The sequence below is a fragment of the Sinohyriopsis cumingii genome, chromosome 17 (genome assembly GCF_028554795.1).
Source record: "Sinohyriopsis cumingii isolate HCF-2022 chromosome 17, ASM2855479v2, whole genome shotgun sequence".
NCBI classification, from domain to species: Eukaryota; Metazoa; Mollusca; class Bivalvia; order Unionida; family Unionidae; genus Sinohyriopsis; species Sinohyriopsis cumingii.
Window position 1 is genome coordinate 16,052,101 of NC_142977.1, and position 18,808 is coordinate 16,070,908.

The 18,808-nt window shown below is 35.3% G+C and overlaps 1 protein-coding gene across 1 annotated transcript in view; it reads left to right on the top strand.

The window, feature by feature from the left end:
- The window catches only part of LOC149777810 (sulfhydryl oxidase 2-like), a 66,372-nt gene that overhangs the window by 33,898 nt on the left and 13,666 nt on the right, over positions 1-18,808 (top strand). The window contains exons 6-9 of the mRNA XM_089938869.1: positions 4,466-4,624; positions 9,312-9,444; positions 11,939-12,055; positions 14,442-14,580. Coding sequence (XP_089794995.1) covers positions 4,466-4,624; positions 9,312-9,444; positions 11,939-12,055; positions 14,442-14,580 — 548 coding nt within the window. The remainder of the gene's footprint in view (positions 1-4,465; positions 4,625-9,311; positions 9,445-11,938; positions 12,056-14,441; positions 14,581-18,808) is intronic.

Here is an 18,808-nt window from a genome sequence, read left to right on the forward strand (position 1 = left end):
GCAGGATCCGTCATGTTTGTACAGATGTCTGTCTGGCAGTAAATCTGTGTGATGTTAATGTTGTCCACTCTGATGAGAATGATTGTATTTATTATTAATGCTATCCACTCTGATGAGAATGATTGTATTTAGTATTAATGATGTCCACTCTGATGAGAATGATTGTATTTAGTATTAATGCTATCCACTCTGATGAGGATGATTGTATTTAGTATTAATGCTATCCACTCTGATGAGGATGATTTTATTTAGTATTAATGATCTCTACTCTGATGAGAATGATTGTATTTAGTATTAATGCTGTCCACTCTGATGAGAATGGTTGTATTTAGTATTAATGCTGTGCACTCTGATTAGAATGATTGCATTTAGTATTAATGCTGTCCACTCTGATGAGAATGATTGTATTTATTATTAATGCTGTCCACTCTGATGAGAATGACTGTATTTAGTATTAATGCTGTGCACTCTGATGAGAATGATTGTATTTAGTATTAATGCTGTGCACTCTGATTAGAATGATTGCATTTAGTATTAATGCTGTCCACTCTGATGAGTGGTTGTATTTAGTATTAATGCTATCTACTCTGATGAGGATGATTGTATTTAGTATTAATGCCGTCCACTCTGATGAGAATGATTGTATTTAGTATTAATGCTGTGCACTCTGATTAGAATGATTGCATTTAGTATTAATGATGTCCACTCTGATGAGAATGATTGTATTTAGTATTAATGATGTTCACTCTGATGAGAATGATTGTATTTAGTATTAATGATGTCCACTCTGATGAGAATGATTGTATTTAGTATTAATGCTGTCCACTCTGATGAGGATGATTGTATTTAGTATTAGCTATCCACTCTGATGAGAATGATTGTATTTATTATTAATGCTATCCACTCTGATGAGAATGATTGTATTTAGTATTAATGCTATCCACTCTGATGAGAATGATTGTATTTAGTATTAATGCTATCCACTCTGATGAGAATGATTGTATTTATTATTAATGCTATCCACTCTGATGAGAATGATTGTATTTAGTATTAATGATGTCCACTCTGATGAGAATGATTGTATTTAGCATTAATGCTATCCACTCTGATGAGGATGATTGTATTTAGTATTAATGCTATCCACTCTGATGAGGATGATTTTATTTAGTATTAATGATCTCTACTCTGATGAGAATGATTGTATTTAGTATTAATGATGTCCACTCTGATGAGTGGTTGTATTTAGTATTAATGATGTCCACTGATGAGAATGGTTGTATTTAGTATTAATGCTGTCCACTCTGATGAGGATGATTGTACAGTAAAACCTATTATGAGAGACCACCCCTTCTGCCAACCAAAAGCGGTCTCTCAAGACAGGTGGTCTCTCATAAGAGGTGTGTGAAAATGGACTGGTTTTCAGGGTCAGTAGTTAGCATTGTTGACAAATAAATAAAACCCATACTCACTGTACATGTATCATATCCTTTATTCATAAATCTTGTTAAATATTGCAAGCATTCCTCTCAAAATATCTTTATATAATAAAGATATACATCTATCAAACAGCAAGAACAAAATTTATATTTCAGCATCACATTAATATGTACAAAAAATGAACAGTTAGATATGATGTATATAATTCTATACACTTATTCACTTGTTTTTTTTAAAAAATCCATAATACTTTGTTGACATATTTTACTCAGCTGTTTGGTCTGAACATGTATCTTAATTATTGCCTTTTCCTGAATCAACTTTCCACTTACTGGTATGTTTTTACTCCTTGCAACACAAAACCACTCCCATACTTGCTCGTTCAGATCTCCGTAAACTGTCCGTCATGCTGTGGCATATTTCCTCTGTGCTTGTGCACCTTTCTGCCATTCGTTTCTAATGGACTCCTTGTCTTTGATTACATTTTGAACTTGCGTTTTACCGACGCTTAAGCTGACTGCTATTTTGCAAGCAGTCTCCCGTTTTTCATTTCTTTCAATGACATTAATCCTTTCTTCCAGTGTTAAAATTTTTCTTTTTATCAGCAGAGGTTCTGCCGTTGTTATTAGTGTTGACGTTATAAAGACTATCAGTTTTTATCAGGTTTTGGGGAAATGTGGAATAAATATATATTATGTACCAATGAATGAAACCAAAAGACATAATTAACTCATCAAGAAACAATACATTTATTCTGAGACGAAGTTTAAATCAAGAGCGTTATAGCTCGATAAACAAAGGTTGCGACCATCTGCACCCAGGTAAACAGATGGTTGCTTGGTGAAACACTAACAAAAGAAATAAAAAATTTTAAAAAAATCCGGAAATGATTCTCACTTACTAGTATTAAAGACAATGAGCTCATTCACCCTCCAGGCCTTATGGATTAACTGGAAAGACAAATGATGTACTCAAACCTACACTGAAGCCCTTTCAAACAATTTCTCACTGGGACATAAGGACTACCGGTGTTTTGTGAGTTTTCATAAAGATAAAGCAAAAATACAAACCTCTAAATTGACTGCGTATATCCATCATTACTCCCTTTGAAGTTACTCTTACTGGCAGTTCACATGACTTCAGCACTACAATTGCGGTTAGTGACATGTACTTTAGTCTGGTTTACTGCAGTTTACAAATGACACCGTACGCTGGAGTTGTAAATTTCACAAAACTGATACTGTAGAAAGACACATTTTTTAAAAATACTTTATGAAAGCAATCTTTACTATGTATGCAGTCTTTGTTACAAAGGATTAAATGATGGTTAGAGGTGTTTATCTCGATATATGGTTGTTCAACTATAGTGTTATTTAATGTGCACTTTGCTTGCATACTACATTTATCCTGAGGTCTAGTGTTTACAAAGGATTAAGTTAAGGTCAGTGGTGTCAATCTGTTTTGTTTTTTTGGCGAGGCGGTCATTCATAACAGTGTCAAAATGCATATTTTTCCAAGAAATCGCAGTCGCTGGTCGCATTGAGCAGGTGGTCATTCATAACAGAGCGTTTATATAGTAAAATCGATCCGTGCATTACGATTGTGGAAATGACAGGTGGTCGCTCATAGTAGAGGTCGCTCATGACAGGTTTTACTGTATTTAGTATTAATAATGTCCACTCTGATGAGAATGATTGTATTTAGTATTAATGCTATCCACTCTGCTGAGAATGGTTGTATTTAGAGTTAATGCCTTATGAAGATGAAAATGAGGTTGGTTTGGAGTTCTGGTTGCACCTCCAGGGATGGTATAAAAGCAGTGAAAACATGTCAGCCATTTGTGTTGGCTTGGATCTGTGGTATGCATTATATTGAAGTGAAATCTATAATTATAAAAATTTGTAAAAATGAATTTCGGAATGTTATTTTTGTTAGATAACAGTCTATTGGCCTCATATTAGACAACTATATTGTCTGTGGAGATTAATTAAACTGATCATAAAGTTAAACCTCCCATTAAAATAAGCAAATTCTTCTAACATTCTACTCTTGAATATTAACCAACCTGGAAATTATGTTGACTGCTATATTAATGCAGATCTTTCATGCAGCATGTTGAGAGAGAACTTGTTTTCAAAGAAGGGATAGAAATTCTTAAGTTCGTTTGAAAATCTTAGTATTAAAATATGAATAAATAAAGAGTTCATACAATTGTCAATTTGAAACCTGAAAATAATTCTTACACGTTCTTGTGTTACAATTGAGTAATGTTTGGTTAAACGGAAACCATTTTCCCATCAACTAGTAATATCATGTCTAAAAGTAAGCTGCTCTTAATATTCAACTGATAAAAAATAATAAATCAAATGGTTACATTTGCTATAGCTTATTTTAAATTGTTAGAATATACTCAAAATCATATAATGCACCGACAGATCAGGTTTCTGGTGTTCTACTAATTTATTCCAAACAAGTTGCATGATGCACCGACAGATCAGGGTGTCTGGTGTTCTACTAATTTATCCCTTACAAGTTGCATGATGCACCGACAGATCAGGTTTCTGGTTTTCTACTAATTTATCCCTAACAAGCTGCATAATGCACCGACAGATTAGGGTCTCTGGTGTTCTACTCATTTATCCCTAACAAGCTGCATGATACACCGACAGATCAGGGTCTCGGGTATTCTACACATTTATCCCTAACAAGCTGCATGGACCAAATCTGCTAGCACATGACTACGTGACAGCAGATCAGAGCCTGTGCAGTTGACAGTCAGATCTGACATTACAGATGACTGTAAATTGTTGATACGAATTCTCATTTTGTTTGTGAAATGAAACCCCTTCCAATAATTTTGTAGTTTGTCAGTGAACATTTACACGTAGGTAGTTAATTAATTCTTCATTGGTCAAGGATCTACTTAATTCTTGCTTAAATGCTTACTGTACATTGATTCAAATAGAAAATATTTTTGATAATTATTAGAGAAAAGGGTGCATACTTATTTTTTCATTTATATTTATAGAAAAGAAACAGACCGACAAGCTGTTGTGGATGTTTTAAGAAGTTTAGTGAAAAGTTCCAGAGATGACTTACCAAAGAGTGGAAACTTGGGAGAAGAGAAATCACAGAATTATTCTGATATAGATGTAAAAGACATTCCAAGGAACCAGTCATCTTACAGGTATTTTCATTGGAAATCCAACGGATTCAAAAGGCATTAAAACATTTCAATTACAAAGTATATTTCCTGTTTCCTTCTTCAACTGCAAACATCATGTACCATGATGTTCCAATGTACTATGTTATAGCAAAGTTGGAATTATGGTTTTAAATCCTAGAGTAAATAGCAGAGACCTTGATCTAATACATTGTGTGGCAGTAGAACGGGGTCTGTGTTATTTGCTTTAAGTCCTAAAGAGATTGTGTAACATGCATCTTGATCTAGTGTATCATGTGGCAGTAGAACTGGTTATGGGTTATTTGCTTTACGTCCTAAAGAGATTGTGTAACATGGATCTTGATCTAATACATTGTGTGGCAGTAGAACTGAGTCTGGTCTGTGTTATTTGCTTGAAGTCCTAAAGAGATTGTGTAACTTGGATCTTGATCTAATACATTTTGTGGCAGTAGAACTGAATCTGTGTTATTTGCTTTAAGTCCTAAAGAGATTGTCTAACATGGATCTTGATCTAATTACATTGTGTGGCAGTAGAACTGAATCTGTGTTATTTGCTTGAAGTCCTAAAGAGATTGTGTAACATGGATCTTGATCTAGTGTATTGTGTGACAGTAGAACGGGGTCTGTGTTATTTGCTTGAAGTCCTAAAGAGATTGTGTAACATGGATCTTGATGTAGTGTATCGTGTGGCAGTAGAACTATGGCTTTGTACTCACTTCATATACATGTACGAACGTTGCACAGCGCATTGCTTCTATAAATAGAACACTTGTTAGCTGTTTGGCTCCATAGATATAGGCCTGCCAGTTAACTGTTACAACAGTGTAGTACATGTTACATTAAACATCAGTTTCAACCATTTAACATTTTTGGTACACATCTATTATGTATGGAAAGATTTAAGAGTAAAATCGGATCATTATAGTTATTTTCCATGGAAGGCTTTTATGTGCTTTAAACTTTTGAGAAAACTCCTTGAGCATTAAGCCAGTGAAGCCTTGTGACCAGTCAAAGCTGCCATTTCTCAATCTCAAAATTTACCATTTCTTTGTCTAAGCCTACATCACTAAATCACCTGAATTTGATAAATTATAAAAACTCAGTGATGGCTACATCAGCATCAGAGCCTTTACCTATCTTATTGAAGTTTTTATAGTCATGATTGTAATCATGCAAACTCCAGAAAGTACTGAACAAAGTCCATGGCCTCCATTATGGATTGTGGAAAATAATAATAATAATAATGAAGACTGTATAGCGCCTAATCTTTAGAAGCTCTAAGCACTTTACAACATTAGACAACACCTATAAGATAAAAAAAACACATATAATGATATGATTACAAAAACAAACACCATGAAATTAGAAAAGGTAATAAACATGCTGAGAATATTCAAGGTAGGAAACATTATTAGGTCTTTAAGTTTGTTCTTGCAGTCAAAATAAGTGAGTTTTGAGAGCACTCTTGAATGGGATCACTGTGTCTTTGTTTGTAAGTTCAGTGTGCAATGCATTACACATTGCTGGGCCCTGGTATGCAAAAGAATGCTGTCCATATGACTTTGTTTTAATGGTGGGAATAATGAGTATATGATTGTCAGAAAAGGAGCGTAAGTATCTTGATGGTGTGTACACGTGGGTGAGGTTGGATAGGTATGTTGGACTAGGGTCCATCAGTGAAACGTAGCACAGAGAACAAATTTTGTGTTTGATTCTGGATTGAATGGATAGCCAGTTACGGGTACAGAGCAGCGGAGAGGTGTGCTCTGATAGTGGTACTCTAGATATGATCTGAGCAGCATTGTTTTGAACCTTTTGAAGTTTCTGGAGTAGATATTGAGATGAACCAAACAGAATTGAGTTACAATAGTCCAGTCTTGAAAGTACTAATGAACACACAAGTGTTTTAGTGGCATCAGCTGAAAGATATTTGCGAATGGAGCTGATGCGTCTCAGCTCAAGATATGCAGCCTTGCATATGTTCATGACATGTTGGTGCAGTGTGAGACTACTGTCCAGAGTAACACCTAGGTTTTGTACTGATTGTATAAATTTAATGTTGGTGTTGCTGATATTTATTGTTTGAGGTAAAGGATGTGAATGAGAAAGTCTTTGTGTTGTGATCAGAATGGCCTCAGTTTTATCATCATTCATCTGCAGCTTGTTACATGACATCCATGATTTTGCATCAGAAATGCACTTCTCTAGACCTTGGATGGTAGCGTCAACTTCAGTTGGGTGGCTAGATTTGTATATCTGGGTGTAATCAGCGTACAATTGGTGAGACACTGGATGATGATCTATGACACTTGAGAGTGGCTGAGTGTATAGAATGAAGAGAACAGATCCAAGAACAGACCCCTGTGGAACACCACAACATAGATAAACTGGGCTGGAGTGTGTTCCATTTGCAGACACGATTTGTGTCCTGTTGACCAAGTAGGACTTGAACCACAGTAAGGCTGTATCATGAATGTCAAATACATGCTGGAGATGGTGAAGTAATATATCATGGTCTATTTTGTCAAATGCTGCAGACAAATCAAGGAGAGTGAGGACTGTAATCTTTCCACTATCCAAAGCAGAGAGAATGTCATTAACTACTTTTAGAAGAGTAGTTTCATTACTGTGGCAAGGGCGATATGCAGATTGTATATTACTAAAAAGACTGTTTGAATTCAGATGAGATACAAGCTGGGATAGAACAACCTTTTTTAAGATTTTTTTTATATGAATGGGAGATTAGAAACTGGGCGGTAGTTCTTTAAATCATTATGTCTAGTGTTGGTTTCTTCAGCAGAGGCTTTACAATGGCAGTTTTGAAAATGATGGGAATTCCCCGGATGAGAGAGAGGTATTAATAACATCAGTTAGTGAAGGCAATTCTGGATCTAAGCACTCAAGCAGCAGTGATGATAGAATTAGATCAAGTTCACACGACTTTGGTGTACTCTGCAGCAGGATTGTATGTACAAAAGCCATAGAGACAGGTTCAAATGCTGCTAATGGTTGCCGCTCAAATTCTGTATCCCAACTATATGGTGACGAGTCAATTGAAATTGTTTTCTCAAGCTTATCTCTAATGGTTTTTACTTTGTCACAGAAGAAATTTGCAAACACGTATGGAAGGTCAACTGGAGAGAAGGTAGTTAGAAGTGGTGTAGATTTGTTCCTTGACATTAGACTGTTAGTAATCTCGAAGAGCTCTTTGCAGCTGGAACTTTCCATGATCTTAGTAATGGACTATATTTGTGACATTCTTCTTAGTGGCTTCATAGGTTTGCTTATGATCAGTGAGTCTGGTGGAAAGCCAAAGCCTCTCAGCTTTATGGCAGTCTCTTTAAGCATTGTGAAGCTGGTCCCTAACACCGCTATACCATGGAGAACACTTTTGGATACTCTGCACTTGGTAGCTGGGGCCTGTTTGTCGAGCAATGAACGCAGGCAGTTATCGAGCTTTCTGCTGTAGGAGGTAAGCAAGTTGTTAGGTTTGCTTAGATGTCATGCATTAGTTTGGTTCTATTTATCATACGGATAAAGGTGGAGGGTTAGGGATTGATACGTCAAGATGGCATATAATGCAGAGGTGATCTGATGCAAGTTCATTGGATACCAGGGAGGACCGTAGAATGTTATCATCACGTCTATAAAGAATCCAGTCTAAAATGTGACCATGTTTATGGGTGGGTTGGTTAACTGACTGTTTGAGGTTGAAAACATTGTTGGAATCTAGGATTTTTGATGTGTTTGGGTTTCCGGGACAGTCAAAGTGAAAGTTGAAATCTCCAAGAATAATCAGGTTGCCACCTATCGAATTTCCATACTCCAGGAGAATCGGAAACTGCTTCAAAAAGAGATTCAGTCAGCTTGTTTTTTCTACTAGGAGGAGGGCGGTATAGGCAGAAAAAATGGACTGACCTTTGGTCTAGTGTGAGTGTGGTTTGGACTAGTTAAAACGATGTGTGGTCGAAATTGAATGTTGTGGTGTGGTTAAATCCTACCCAGTTACTTTAAATAGCAGATTATGACTAGTGCTTAAATAGCGACCATGTGATCTGATGTAATGGTCATTCACAGCAGTGAATGTAGTATCTAGATGGGACTTTTCCCAGAAGGTGGCGCTTTGAAAACCAGCCCAGATGTTTACAGCAGGTGTCCAAATGTGCTTTAATGAGAATGGTGTAGAGGCATCAAAAGTCAGTTACATGCGAAGCGGGTGGAAGAGTTAAAAAGCCCTTACATTAAAATGGGGTAGAGGCAACCAAAAGTGCATACATGAGGTAAAGGGTTATTTCAGTGTTCTTAGATAGAGAGAAATCTTTCTAGACTGGCAGTTAAACTCTTAATAAAATCCTCACTAGCATTAATTTAAAATCCTCGTTGTTGGTAAGTTTTAAACTCTGCATGAGATTAGACATACAGATTTTTATGTGAAGTTTATGAGTCACATGAATGCATTAGAACATATTGTTCACTTGTTTCATAAATTTCATACAAATTGAGTACAAAGATTCTGTTGAACCCACAATGAAAATCACAGATTTCCTCAATAAACACTGAATCAGTGTAAACTTTATTGACATTGAAACAGGCTGACGCTGTCATCATGTCATGTGACATTGCATGACATGGTGATGTTATATTTCTAAAACTTCATAGTGATGCTAACTAGTTGCACATTTTTTTTCAGCATTCTGGCAGTTCAGATGGCTGATCTAGTATCAGCACTTCATTATTCCTTCCGACAGGAGATTGCCATCCATAAGTCAGTGTCTGGACCAGCATTGGAGGCTCTCAAGAAATTCGTCAGAATTCTGGCAAAAGTACTTACTTTAAGCTCGAGTCACAAGTCTGAACCGTCCCAGTGTACAATTTAATTATAGCCAGTGCACTTCTGTTACTGATTAATTGAATTTATAACATTATTTAATGGTTAGAGATTCTGCTTCATGCATAAGGTCATTAAAAACGAAACAAAACTCATGTAATAAATGCAGCCTTTTCTTATGTCTGATGAAAAAACTTAACCGTATTCATTTAAAAAAAAATAATTTATTTTTGAATGCAAAGTTTCTGTCAGTATTTAAGGAAGACCCTTGTGTAAAGCTTGTGCTTGGGATTATTAGTGAGGATCCTTGAGATGTATGAAGATTCTGCCTGTAATCATAGAGGGCCCCTGTATATGGCTTCTTTCTGTAATTAGGGGGGACCCCTGTATAAAGATTCTGCCTGTAATCATGGAGGACCTTAGTAGAAGTCTTCTGTCTGCAGTCTGTGAATTTATTGTTAAAGTTTGTAAAATACTGTATTTTCTGTAATTATTATTACACTGCTTTTTTGAGCCTACCATGGCAACAACTCAACATAGTCATCACTTTGGCATCTGTGTACGTAGGTAAGTAGGTACACATTCTTAGTTAAGGTCAGTGTGAAATTTAAAAAAATTAAACTAAATGTTGAAGTATTTTACTTCCTAGCTAATAAAATCAGGCTTGACAAAAAGGGATCTCCTATGTTAATTGTTAGGACCCTCCATTGAGATGTGTTGGTCCTATAGAAATAAAGTTTTCTGTCTGTCCATCAATTCACACTTGCAACCACCTTAGTTCTACAACCTTTGTACTTAGATATATGTTACTTGAACTTCCTATTACATACAGATATCATTTGGTACTTGAATGGCCTATTACAGGGAGATACTGTGTGGTACTTGAATTGCCTATTACCTTAGGATATGTGGTATTTCAATTGCCTATTATATACAGATACCATTTGGTACTTGAATTGCCTATTACATACAGATACCATTTGGTAATTGAATTGCCTATTACATACAGATACCACCTGGTACTTGAATTGCCTATTACAGGTAGATACCATTTGGTACTTGAATGGCCTTTTACAGGGAGATACTGTGTGGTACTTGAATTGCCTGTTACCTGTAGATATGTGGTATTTCAATTGCCTATTACAGGTAGATACCATTTGGTACTTGAATTGCCTGTTACATACAGATACCATTTGGTACTTGAATTGCCTATTACATACTGATACCATCTGGTACTTGAATTGCCTATTACATGCATATATCATTTGGTACTTGAATTGCCCATTACATACAGATATCACTTGGTACTTGAAATACCTATTACATACAGATACCACTTGGTACTTGAATTGCCTATTACAGGTAGATATCATTTTCTACTTGAATTGCTTATTACATACAGAGACCACTTGGTACTTGAATTGCCTATTACATGTAGATACCATTTGCTACTTGAGTTGCCTATGACAGGTAGATACCATTTGATACTTGAACTGCCTATTACATACAGATACCACCTGGTACTTGAACTGCCTATTACATACAGATACCACTTGGTACTTGAAATGGCTATTACAGGCAGATACTGTCTGGTACTTAAATTGGCTATTGCATGTTGATAAGCTGTGAAACTTGAACTGCCTATTACATACAGATACCATTTGGTACTTGAATTGCCTATTACATACAGATACCATTTGGTACTTGAAATGCCTATCACATGTAGATACCACTTGGTAGTTTAATTGCCTATTACAGGTAGATACCACTTGGTAATTGTATTGCCTATTACAGGTAGATACTGTCTGGTACTTGAATTGCTTATTACATGTAGATACCATTTGGTACTTGAATTGCCTATTACATACCGAGATTACTTGGTACTTAAATTGTCTACTACAAACAGATACCATTTGGTACTTAAATTGCCTATTACTGGCAGATGCACCCTTTACGGGTATCATCTTTTCAGGTCCAATTTAGATGGAGTTGTTATCCTTTCTACTTCAAATTTAAATATTCATTAAAGCAAATCCAGTCCATTTTGTTAGGTACATTGTCTTGTAGACATTAATGTGCCTTAGAGTTTACACCGTTGACAATTAACTTCATGCTTTTATGTGAGGTTTTGCTTCAGTTTTTAAACAGGGAAAATGTTCTCTATACAAAATTTATTGGACATAAGAAAAGTTGGTAATTTTAATGAAGTCATAGTGTGTGAAAAATGACTGACAGTGTTACAAAAAATATTTCAAAGCAATCTGCCTTGCTTTGGTCATCAGGGAGAAGAATTAGTAGTAATAATAATTTCATTATGGTCATCAGTATCAGCCTGATATTACAGTATTGCTTAAAGTAGTATTGCAAAGTTATGATATTTTTATGTTGTTAAGACAGTTTACATTTTGGATAAGTCAGTTCTAACATTTTCAGTTTGTAAAGAATTGTGAATCTCTTTCATTTAATAATGCTAGTACAATGCTTTTCAGTATTTCCCTGGTAGAGAGCATGTGAGAAATTTTCTGTGGAGGGTGTCCACTTGGCTGAACAGTCTTGTTCTTGAGGTTTCGGGAGAAGGCTGGCTTGAGAAGATAGATAGTTTTCAGGTGAGTCTTCAGAAGTGAGGATTGACAAAATTGTGTGACGATTGACCAAGTGTGTGTGACGATTGACCAAATGGCTGCAAGGATTAACCAGGTGTGTGTGTGAGGATTGACCAGGTGGGTGTGAGGTTTGACCAAGTTGGTGTGAGATTTGACCAAATGATGTGAAAATTGACCAAAATGGATGTGAAGATTGATCAAGTGTGTGTGAGGATTGATCAAATGGGGTTGAGAATTAATCAGGTGTGTGTGAGGATTGACCAAATGGGTGTGAGGTTTGACCATATGGGTGTGAAGATTGACCAGGTTTGTGTGAGGATTGACCAAGTGTGTATGAGGATTGACCAAATGGGTGTGAGGATTAACCAGGTGTAGGTGTGGGGATTGACCAGGTGTAGGTGTGAGGATTGACTAAGTGTGTGTGAGGATTGACCAAATGGGTGTGAGGATTGACCAAATGGGTGTGAGGATTAACCAGGTGTAAGTGTGAGGATTGACCAAATGGGTGAGAGGTATGACCAAATGGGTGTGAAGATTGACCAAATGTGTGTTGGATTGACCAAATGGGTGTGTGGATTAACCTGGTGTATGTGCGAGGATTGACCAAATGGATGTGAAGATTGACCAGGTGGGTGTGAGGATTGACCAAATGTGTGTGGGGATTGACCAAATAGGTGTGAAGATTAACCAGGTGTGTGTGTGTGAGGATTGACCATGTGTGTGTGGGGATTGACCAAATGGGTGTGAGGTTTGACCAGATAGGTGTGAAGATTGACCAAATGGGTAAACTTTACTGCTAAATATTGCCTCCTCTCAGATTTCATTTCTGGAACAGGGTTATAGTGATGTCCATCAAAGGCTGGCAATTTTTAAGCATTCCTCAGTCAGATTGGCCGTTATGGTGCTTGCAAAATATTTAGCATAATCAACATACAATGAATGAAGTTTTATTTGCTTCAAGAATTTTAGATTGACAAGTTTATTAGGTTGATATGTTTTAATATTGTCTTGCATATAATAGGAAATTGTTATATTTGTATGCATGTTTGCTTGTGTCTACATGTAAAACAGTGGGAGAGTGTTCTTAACTTGGTGTAATATGACTGTATATATGTAAGACATTGAGGGAGTTTACATCAATGTAGGTAATATATATGTATACATGTAAGACATCGAGGGAGTTTACATCAATGTAGGTAATATGAATGTATACATGTAAGACATCGAAGGAGTTTACATCAGTGTAGGTAATATGTATGTATACATGTAAGACATCGAGGGAGTTTACATCAATGTAGGTAATATGTATGTATACATGTAAGACATCAAGGGAGTTTACATCAGTGTAGGTAATATGTATGTATACATGTAAGACATCGAGGGAGTTTACATCAGTGTAGGTAATATGTATGTATACATGTAAGACATCGAGGGAGTTTACATCAGTGTAGGTAATATGTATGTATACATGTAAGACATCGAGGGAGTTTACATCAATGTAGGTAATATGTATGTATACATGTAAGACATCGAGGGAGTTTACATCAATGTAGGTAATATGTATGTATACATGTAAGACATCGAGGGAGTTTACATCAGTGTAGGTAATATGTATGTATACATGTAAGACATCGAGGGAGTTTACATCAATGTAGGTAATATGTATGTATACATGTAAGACATTGAGGGAGTTTACATCAATGTAGGTAATATGTATGTATACATGTAAGACATCAAGGGAGTTTACATCAATGTAGGTAATATGTATGTATACATGTTAGATATTGAAGGAGTTTGCTTCATTGCAGATGACATGCATCTGATACTGCTATGTGTGAGTGAGGAAAAAAAGGAAGAAGTATATGGAATTTTTGAAGAGTAGTTGGTATAAACTTCAATAAATATCCACTTATTCAACTTCCCGAAATTTATGAGTTTATGCAAATGTTGATAAATTCCTTATAATAAACTCATTTAAAAATCTGTTGAGACAGACCTTTTTGGAGTAAACTTAAAATATTTTGTTCTAGGCAAGCTGTTTGGTAATTTACTTTATCAGTTCCAAAATCAGATGTTGCCCTTTTTTGGCAGAAGCAGAAGTACAAATTTAAATAGATCTTTTCTGTCCATCAGCATGAAAATGCTACCATGTGCATTTCCACAATATTTAGCATTCCACCTATACAGAATAACAGGAACTTCATTAGCACAGAAATAGGCGTTATGTTCTATGTTAATTGTATCAAAGATTTTAGATCAGTAATCCTAATACAAGTTGGATTTTTAAGGTCCTATCTTTTTTATTCTTATCAGTGGATCATCACTTCGGCTTTTAAAGATCAATGAAACTTTCCTATCATCACTGGCTATATTTATTTTTGTCTTGTAGACTGAAGATACATTCCTACCAGATACAATCCAGTGGATGACATGTCGTGGCAGTGAGACACGTTACCGTGGTTACCCCTGTGGTTTATGGACACTCTTTCACACACTTACTGTCAGCTTCTTTGATACAACTAGAGGCAGTAAGTAGTAGTTTTGAACATATCGTCGCAACTCAGATTGGAATAAAAGCAATTGTCAGGCATCAGCAGACTGCAGTCCTGCAAACTCATGATTTTTCTGTAAGTGTTATGGAAATTACCCTTAAAATGTGGACTTACAGAATGGAAGCACAAATTATGGAAATATGATTGTTGCTGTAAAATCTGCATGGCTTGTCCATGTTTGATTCAGATCATGGTTTTAAATTTCTATGATGTTAAGTTTTTAAACTTTACAAAAATTGATACTAAAAGAATTAAAAGAACAGCGCAATTACTAAGAAGATAAAAATGTTATTAAAAGGGTAGGAGTTTACAAGGTTTGTAATGGTGCTGCACAATAAAATGGTAATACAGTGCCATGTGAATTTTAAAAAAACGCAAGGATTATGATAGGTTGAGAGATAGCAAGAAGCCATTTAGCTCCATAGGGTTAGAAAATGCAGTTTCTGAACTATACTGGAGGTAATAAGGTCTAAGTGTACTTTACAAACTTTTTAGTTGAACATAGTGTTTACTATCGTTGCATCAATCTTGAATGACACTTCTAAACTTTTAATACATGTTATCTTAATTGACAATAGTAGTACATGATAGTTTGTTATATATTACTGAAAACTGGTTTTAATTAGGTAAAACAAATCAACTGCCTTATTGAGAAAGTCATGTTAGGATTGGTAGGTCTGAAATTGGGGTAAAAACTATTACTTTCATGGCATTAACATATTGGAGTCAAAGTTGCTTGTGCAGTTATGAAACTTGATAAGGGCATTTCTTTGATGGAATCATATTACTGTCACAGACCTAAGCTTCTTTTTTGAGTCATATTACAATCACAGCGATATAGGTTTCTCTTTTGGAGTAATGTTACAATGATCTATATATGTTTTTAGTCATATTAAGTCATAGTGATCTACATTTCTCTTTTGGAGTCATTACAGTTATAGTGATCTACATTTCTCTTTTGGAGTCATATTACAGTATAGTGAGCTATATTTCTCTTTTGGAGTCATATTACAGTATAGTGAGCTATATTTCTCTTTTGGAGTCATATTACAGTCTTAGTGATTTACATTACTCTTTTGGAGTCATATTACAGTCATAGTAATCTACATTTCTCTTTTGGGGTCATATTACAGTATAGTGAGCTATATTTCTCTTTTGGAGTCATATTACAGTATAGTGAGCTATATTTCTCTTTTGGGGTCATATTACAGTCTTAGTGATTTACATTACTCTTTTGGAGTCATATTACAGTCACAGTAATCTACATTTCTCTTTTGGGGTCATATTACAGTCATAGTGATCTACATTTCTCTTTTGGAGTCATATTACAGTCATAGTGATCTACATTTCTCTTTTGGAGTCATATTACAGTCATAGTAATCTACATTTCTCTTTTGGGGTCATATTACAGTCTTAGTGATTTACATTACTCTTTTGGAGTCATATTACAGTCACAGTAATCTACATTTCTCTTTTGGGGTCATATTACAGTCATAGTGATCTACATTTCTCTTTTGGAGTCATATTACAGTCATAGTGATCTACATTTCTCTTTTGGAGTCATATTACAGTCATAGTGATCTACATTTCTCTTTTGGAGTCATATTACAGTCATAGCGATCTACATTTCTCTTTTGGAGTCATTACAGTCACTATGATTTACATTTCACTTTTGGAATCATTACAGTTGCAGTGATCTACATTTCTCTTTTGGAGTCACTACAATCAGTGATCTACATTTCTCTTTTGGAATCATTACAGTCACTGTGATTTACATTTCTCTTTTAGAGTCATGTTACGTAGTGATCTACATTTCACTTTTTGAGTCATTACAGCCACAGTGATCTACATTTCTCTTTTGGAGTTGTATTACAGCCATAGTTATCTACATTTCTTGTTTAGATTCATATGACAGTCACTGTGATTTACATTTCTCTTTTGGAGTCACTACAATCAGTGATCTACATGTCTCTTTTGGAATCATTACAGTCACTGTGATTTACATTTCTCTTTTGGAGTTGTATTACAGCCATAGTTATCTACATTTCTCTTTTAGATTCATATTACAGTCGCTGTGATTTACATTTCTCTTTTGGAGTCACTACAATCAGTGATCTACATGTCTCTTTTGGAATCATTACAGTCACTGTGATTTACATTTCTCTTTTGGAGTTGTATTACAGCCATAGTTATCTACATTTCTCTTTTAGATTCATATTACAGTCGCTGTGATTTACATTTCTCTTTTGGAGTCACTACAATCAGTGATCTACATGTCTCTTTTGGAATCATTACAGTCACTGTGATTTACATTTCTCTTTTAGAGTCATGTTACATAGTGATCTACATTTCACTTTTTGAGTCATTACAGCCACAGTGATCTACATTTCTCTTTTGGAGTTGTATTACAGCCATAGTTATTTACATTTCTCTTTTAGATTCATATTACAGTCACTGTGATTTACATTTCCCTTTTGGAGTCATTACAGTCATAGTAATCTACATTTCTCTTTTAAAGTCATATTACTGTCACTGTGATCTATATATCTGTTTTGGAGTCATATTACAGTCATAGTGATCAACATTTCTCTTCTGGAGTCATTACAGGCACAGTTATCTACATTTTGTCTTCAAGAGTCGTATTACAGTCATAGTGATCTACATTTCTCTTCTGGAGTCATTACAGTCACGGTTATCTACATTTCTCTTTTGGAGTCATGTTACAGTCATAGTGATCTTCATTTCTCTTCTGGAGTCTTTACAGTTACAGTTACCTACATTTCTCTTTTGGAGTCATATTACAGTCATAGTGATCTACAGTTCTCTTCTGGAGTTATTACAGTCACAGTTATCTACATTTCTCTTTTGGAGTCATGTTACAGTCATAGTGATCTACATTTCTCTTCTGGAGTCATTACAGTTACAGTTATCTACATTTCTCTTTTGGAGTCATATTACAGTCATAGTGATCTACAGTTCTCTTCTGGAGTTATTACAGTCACAGTTATCTACATTTTCTCTTCAGGAGTCATTACATTCACAGTTATCTACATTTCTCTTTTGGAGTCATTACAGTCACAGTGATCTACATTTCTCTTTTGGGGTCATATTACAGTCATAGTGATCTACATTTCTCTTTTGAAGTCACATTACAGTCACAGTTATCTATATTTCTCTTTTGGAGTCATATTACAGTCATAGTGATCTACATTTCTCTTTTGGAGTCCTGTTACAGTCATAGTGATCTACATTACTCTTTTGGAGTCATATTATGGTCACAGTTATCTACATTTCTCTTCTGGAGTCATTACAGTCACACTTATCTACATTTCTCTTTTGGAGTCATATTACAGTCATAGTGATCTACATTTCTCTTTTGGAGTCATATTACAGTCATAGTGATCTACATTTCTCTTTTGGAGTCCTGTTACAGTCATAGTGATCTACATTACTCTTTTGGAGTCATATTATGGTCACAGTTATCTACATTTCTCTTCTGGAGTCATTACAGTCACACTTATCTACATTTCTCTTTTGGAGTCATATTACAGTCATAGTGATCTATATTACTCTTTTTGAGTCATATTACAGTCATAGTGATTTACATTTTTCTTTTGGAGTCATGTTACAGTCATAGTGATCTACATTTTTCTTTTGGAGTCATGTTACAGTCATAGTGATCTACATTTTTCTTTTGGAGTCATTACATTCACAGTTATCTACGTTTCTCTTTTGGAGTCATTACAGTCACAGTGATCTACATTTCTCTTTTGGAGTCATATTACAGTCATAGTGATCTACATTTCTCTTCTGGAGTCATTACAGTCACAGTTATCTACATTCTCTTTTGGAGTCATATTACAGTCATAGTGATTTACATTTCTCTTTTGGGGTCATATTACAGTCATAGTGATCTACATTTCTCTTTTGGAGTCCTGTTACAGTCACAGTTATCTACATTTCTCATCTGGAGTCATTACAGTCACAGTTATCTACATTTCTCTTCTGGAGTCATATTAGTCATAGTGATTTGCATTACTCTTTTGGAGTCATTACAGTCACTGTGATTTACGTTTCTCTTTTGGAGTCATATTACAGTCATAGTGTTTTACATTTATCTTTTGGAGCCATTTTACAGTCATAGTGATCTACATTTCTCTTTTGGAGCCATGTTACAGTCATAGTGATCTACATTACTCGTTTT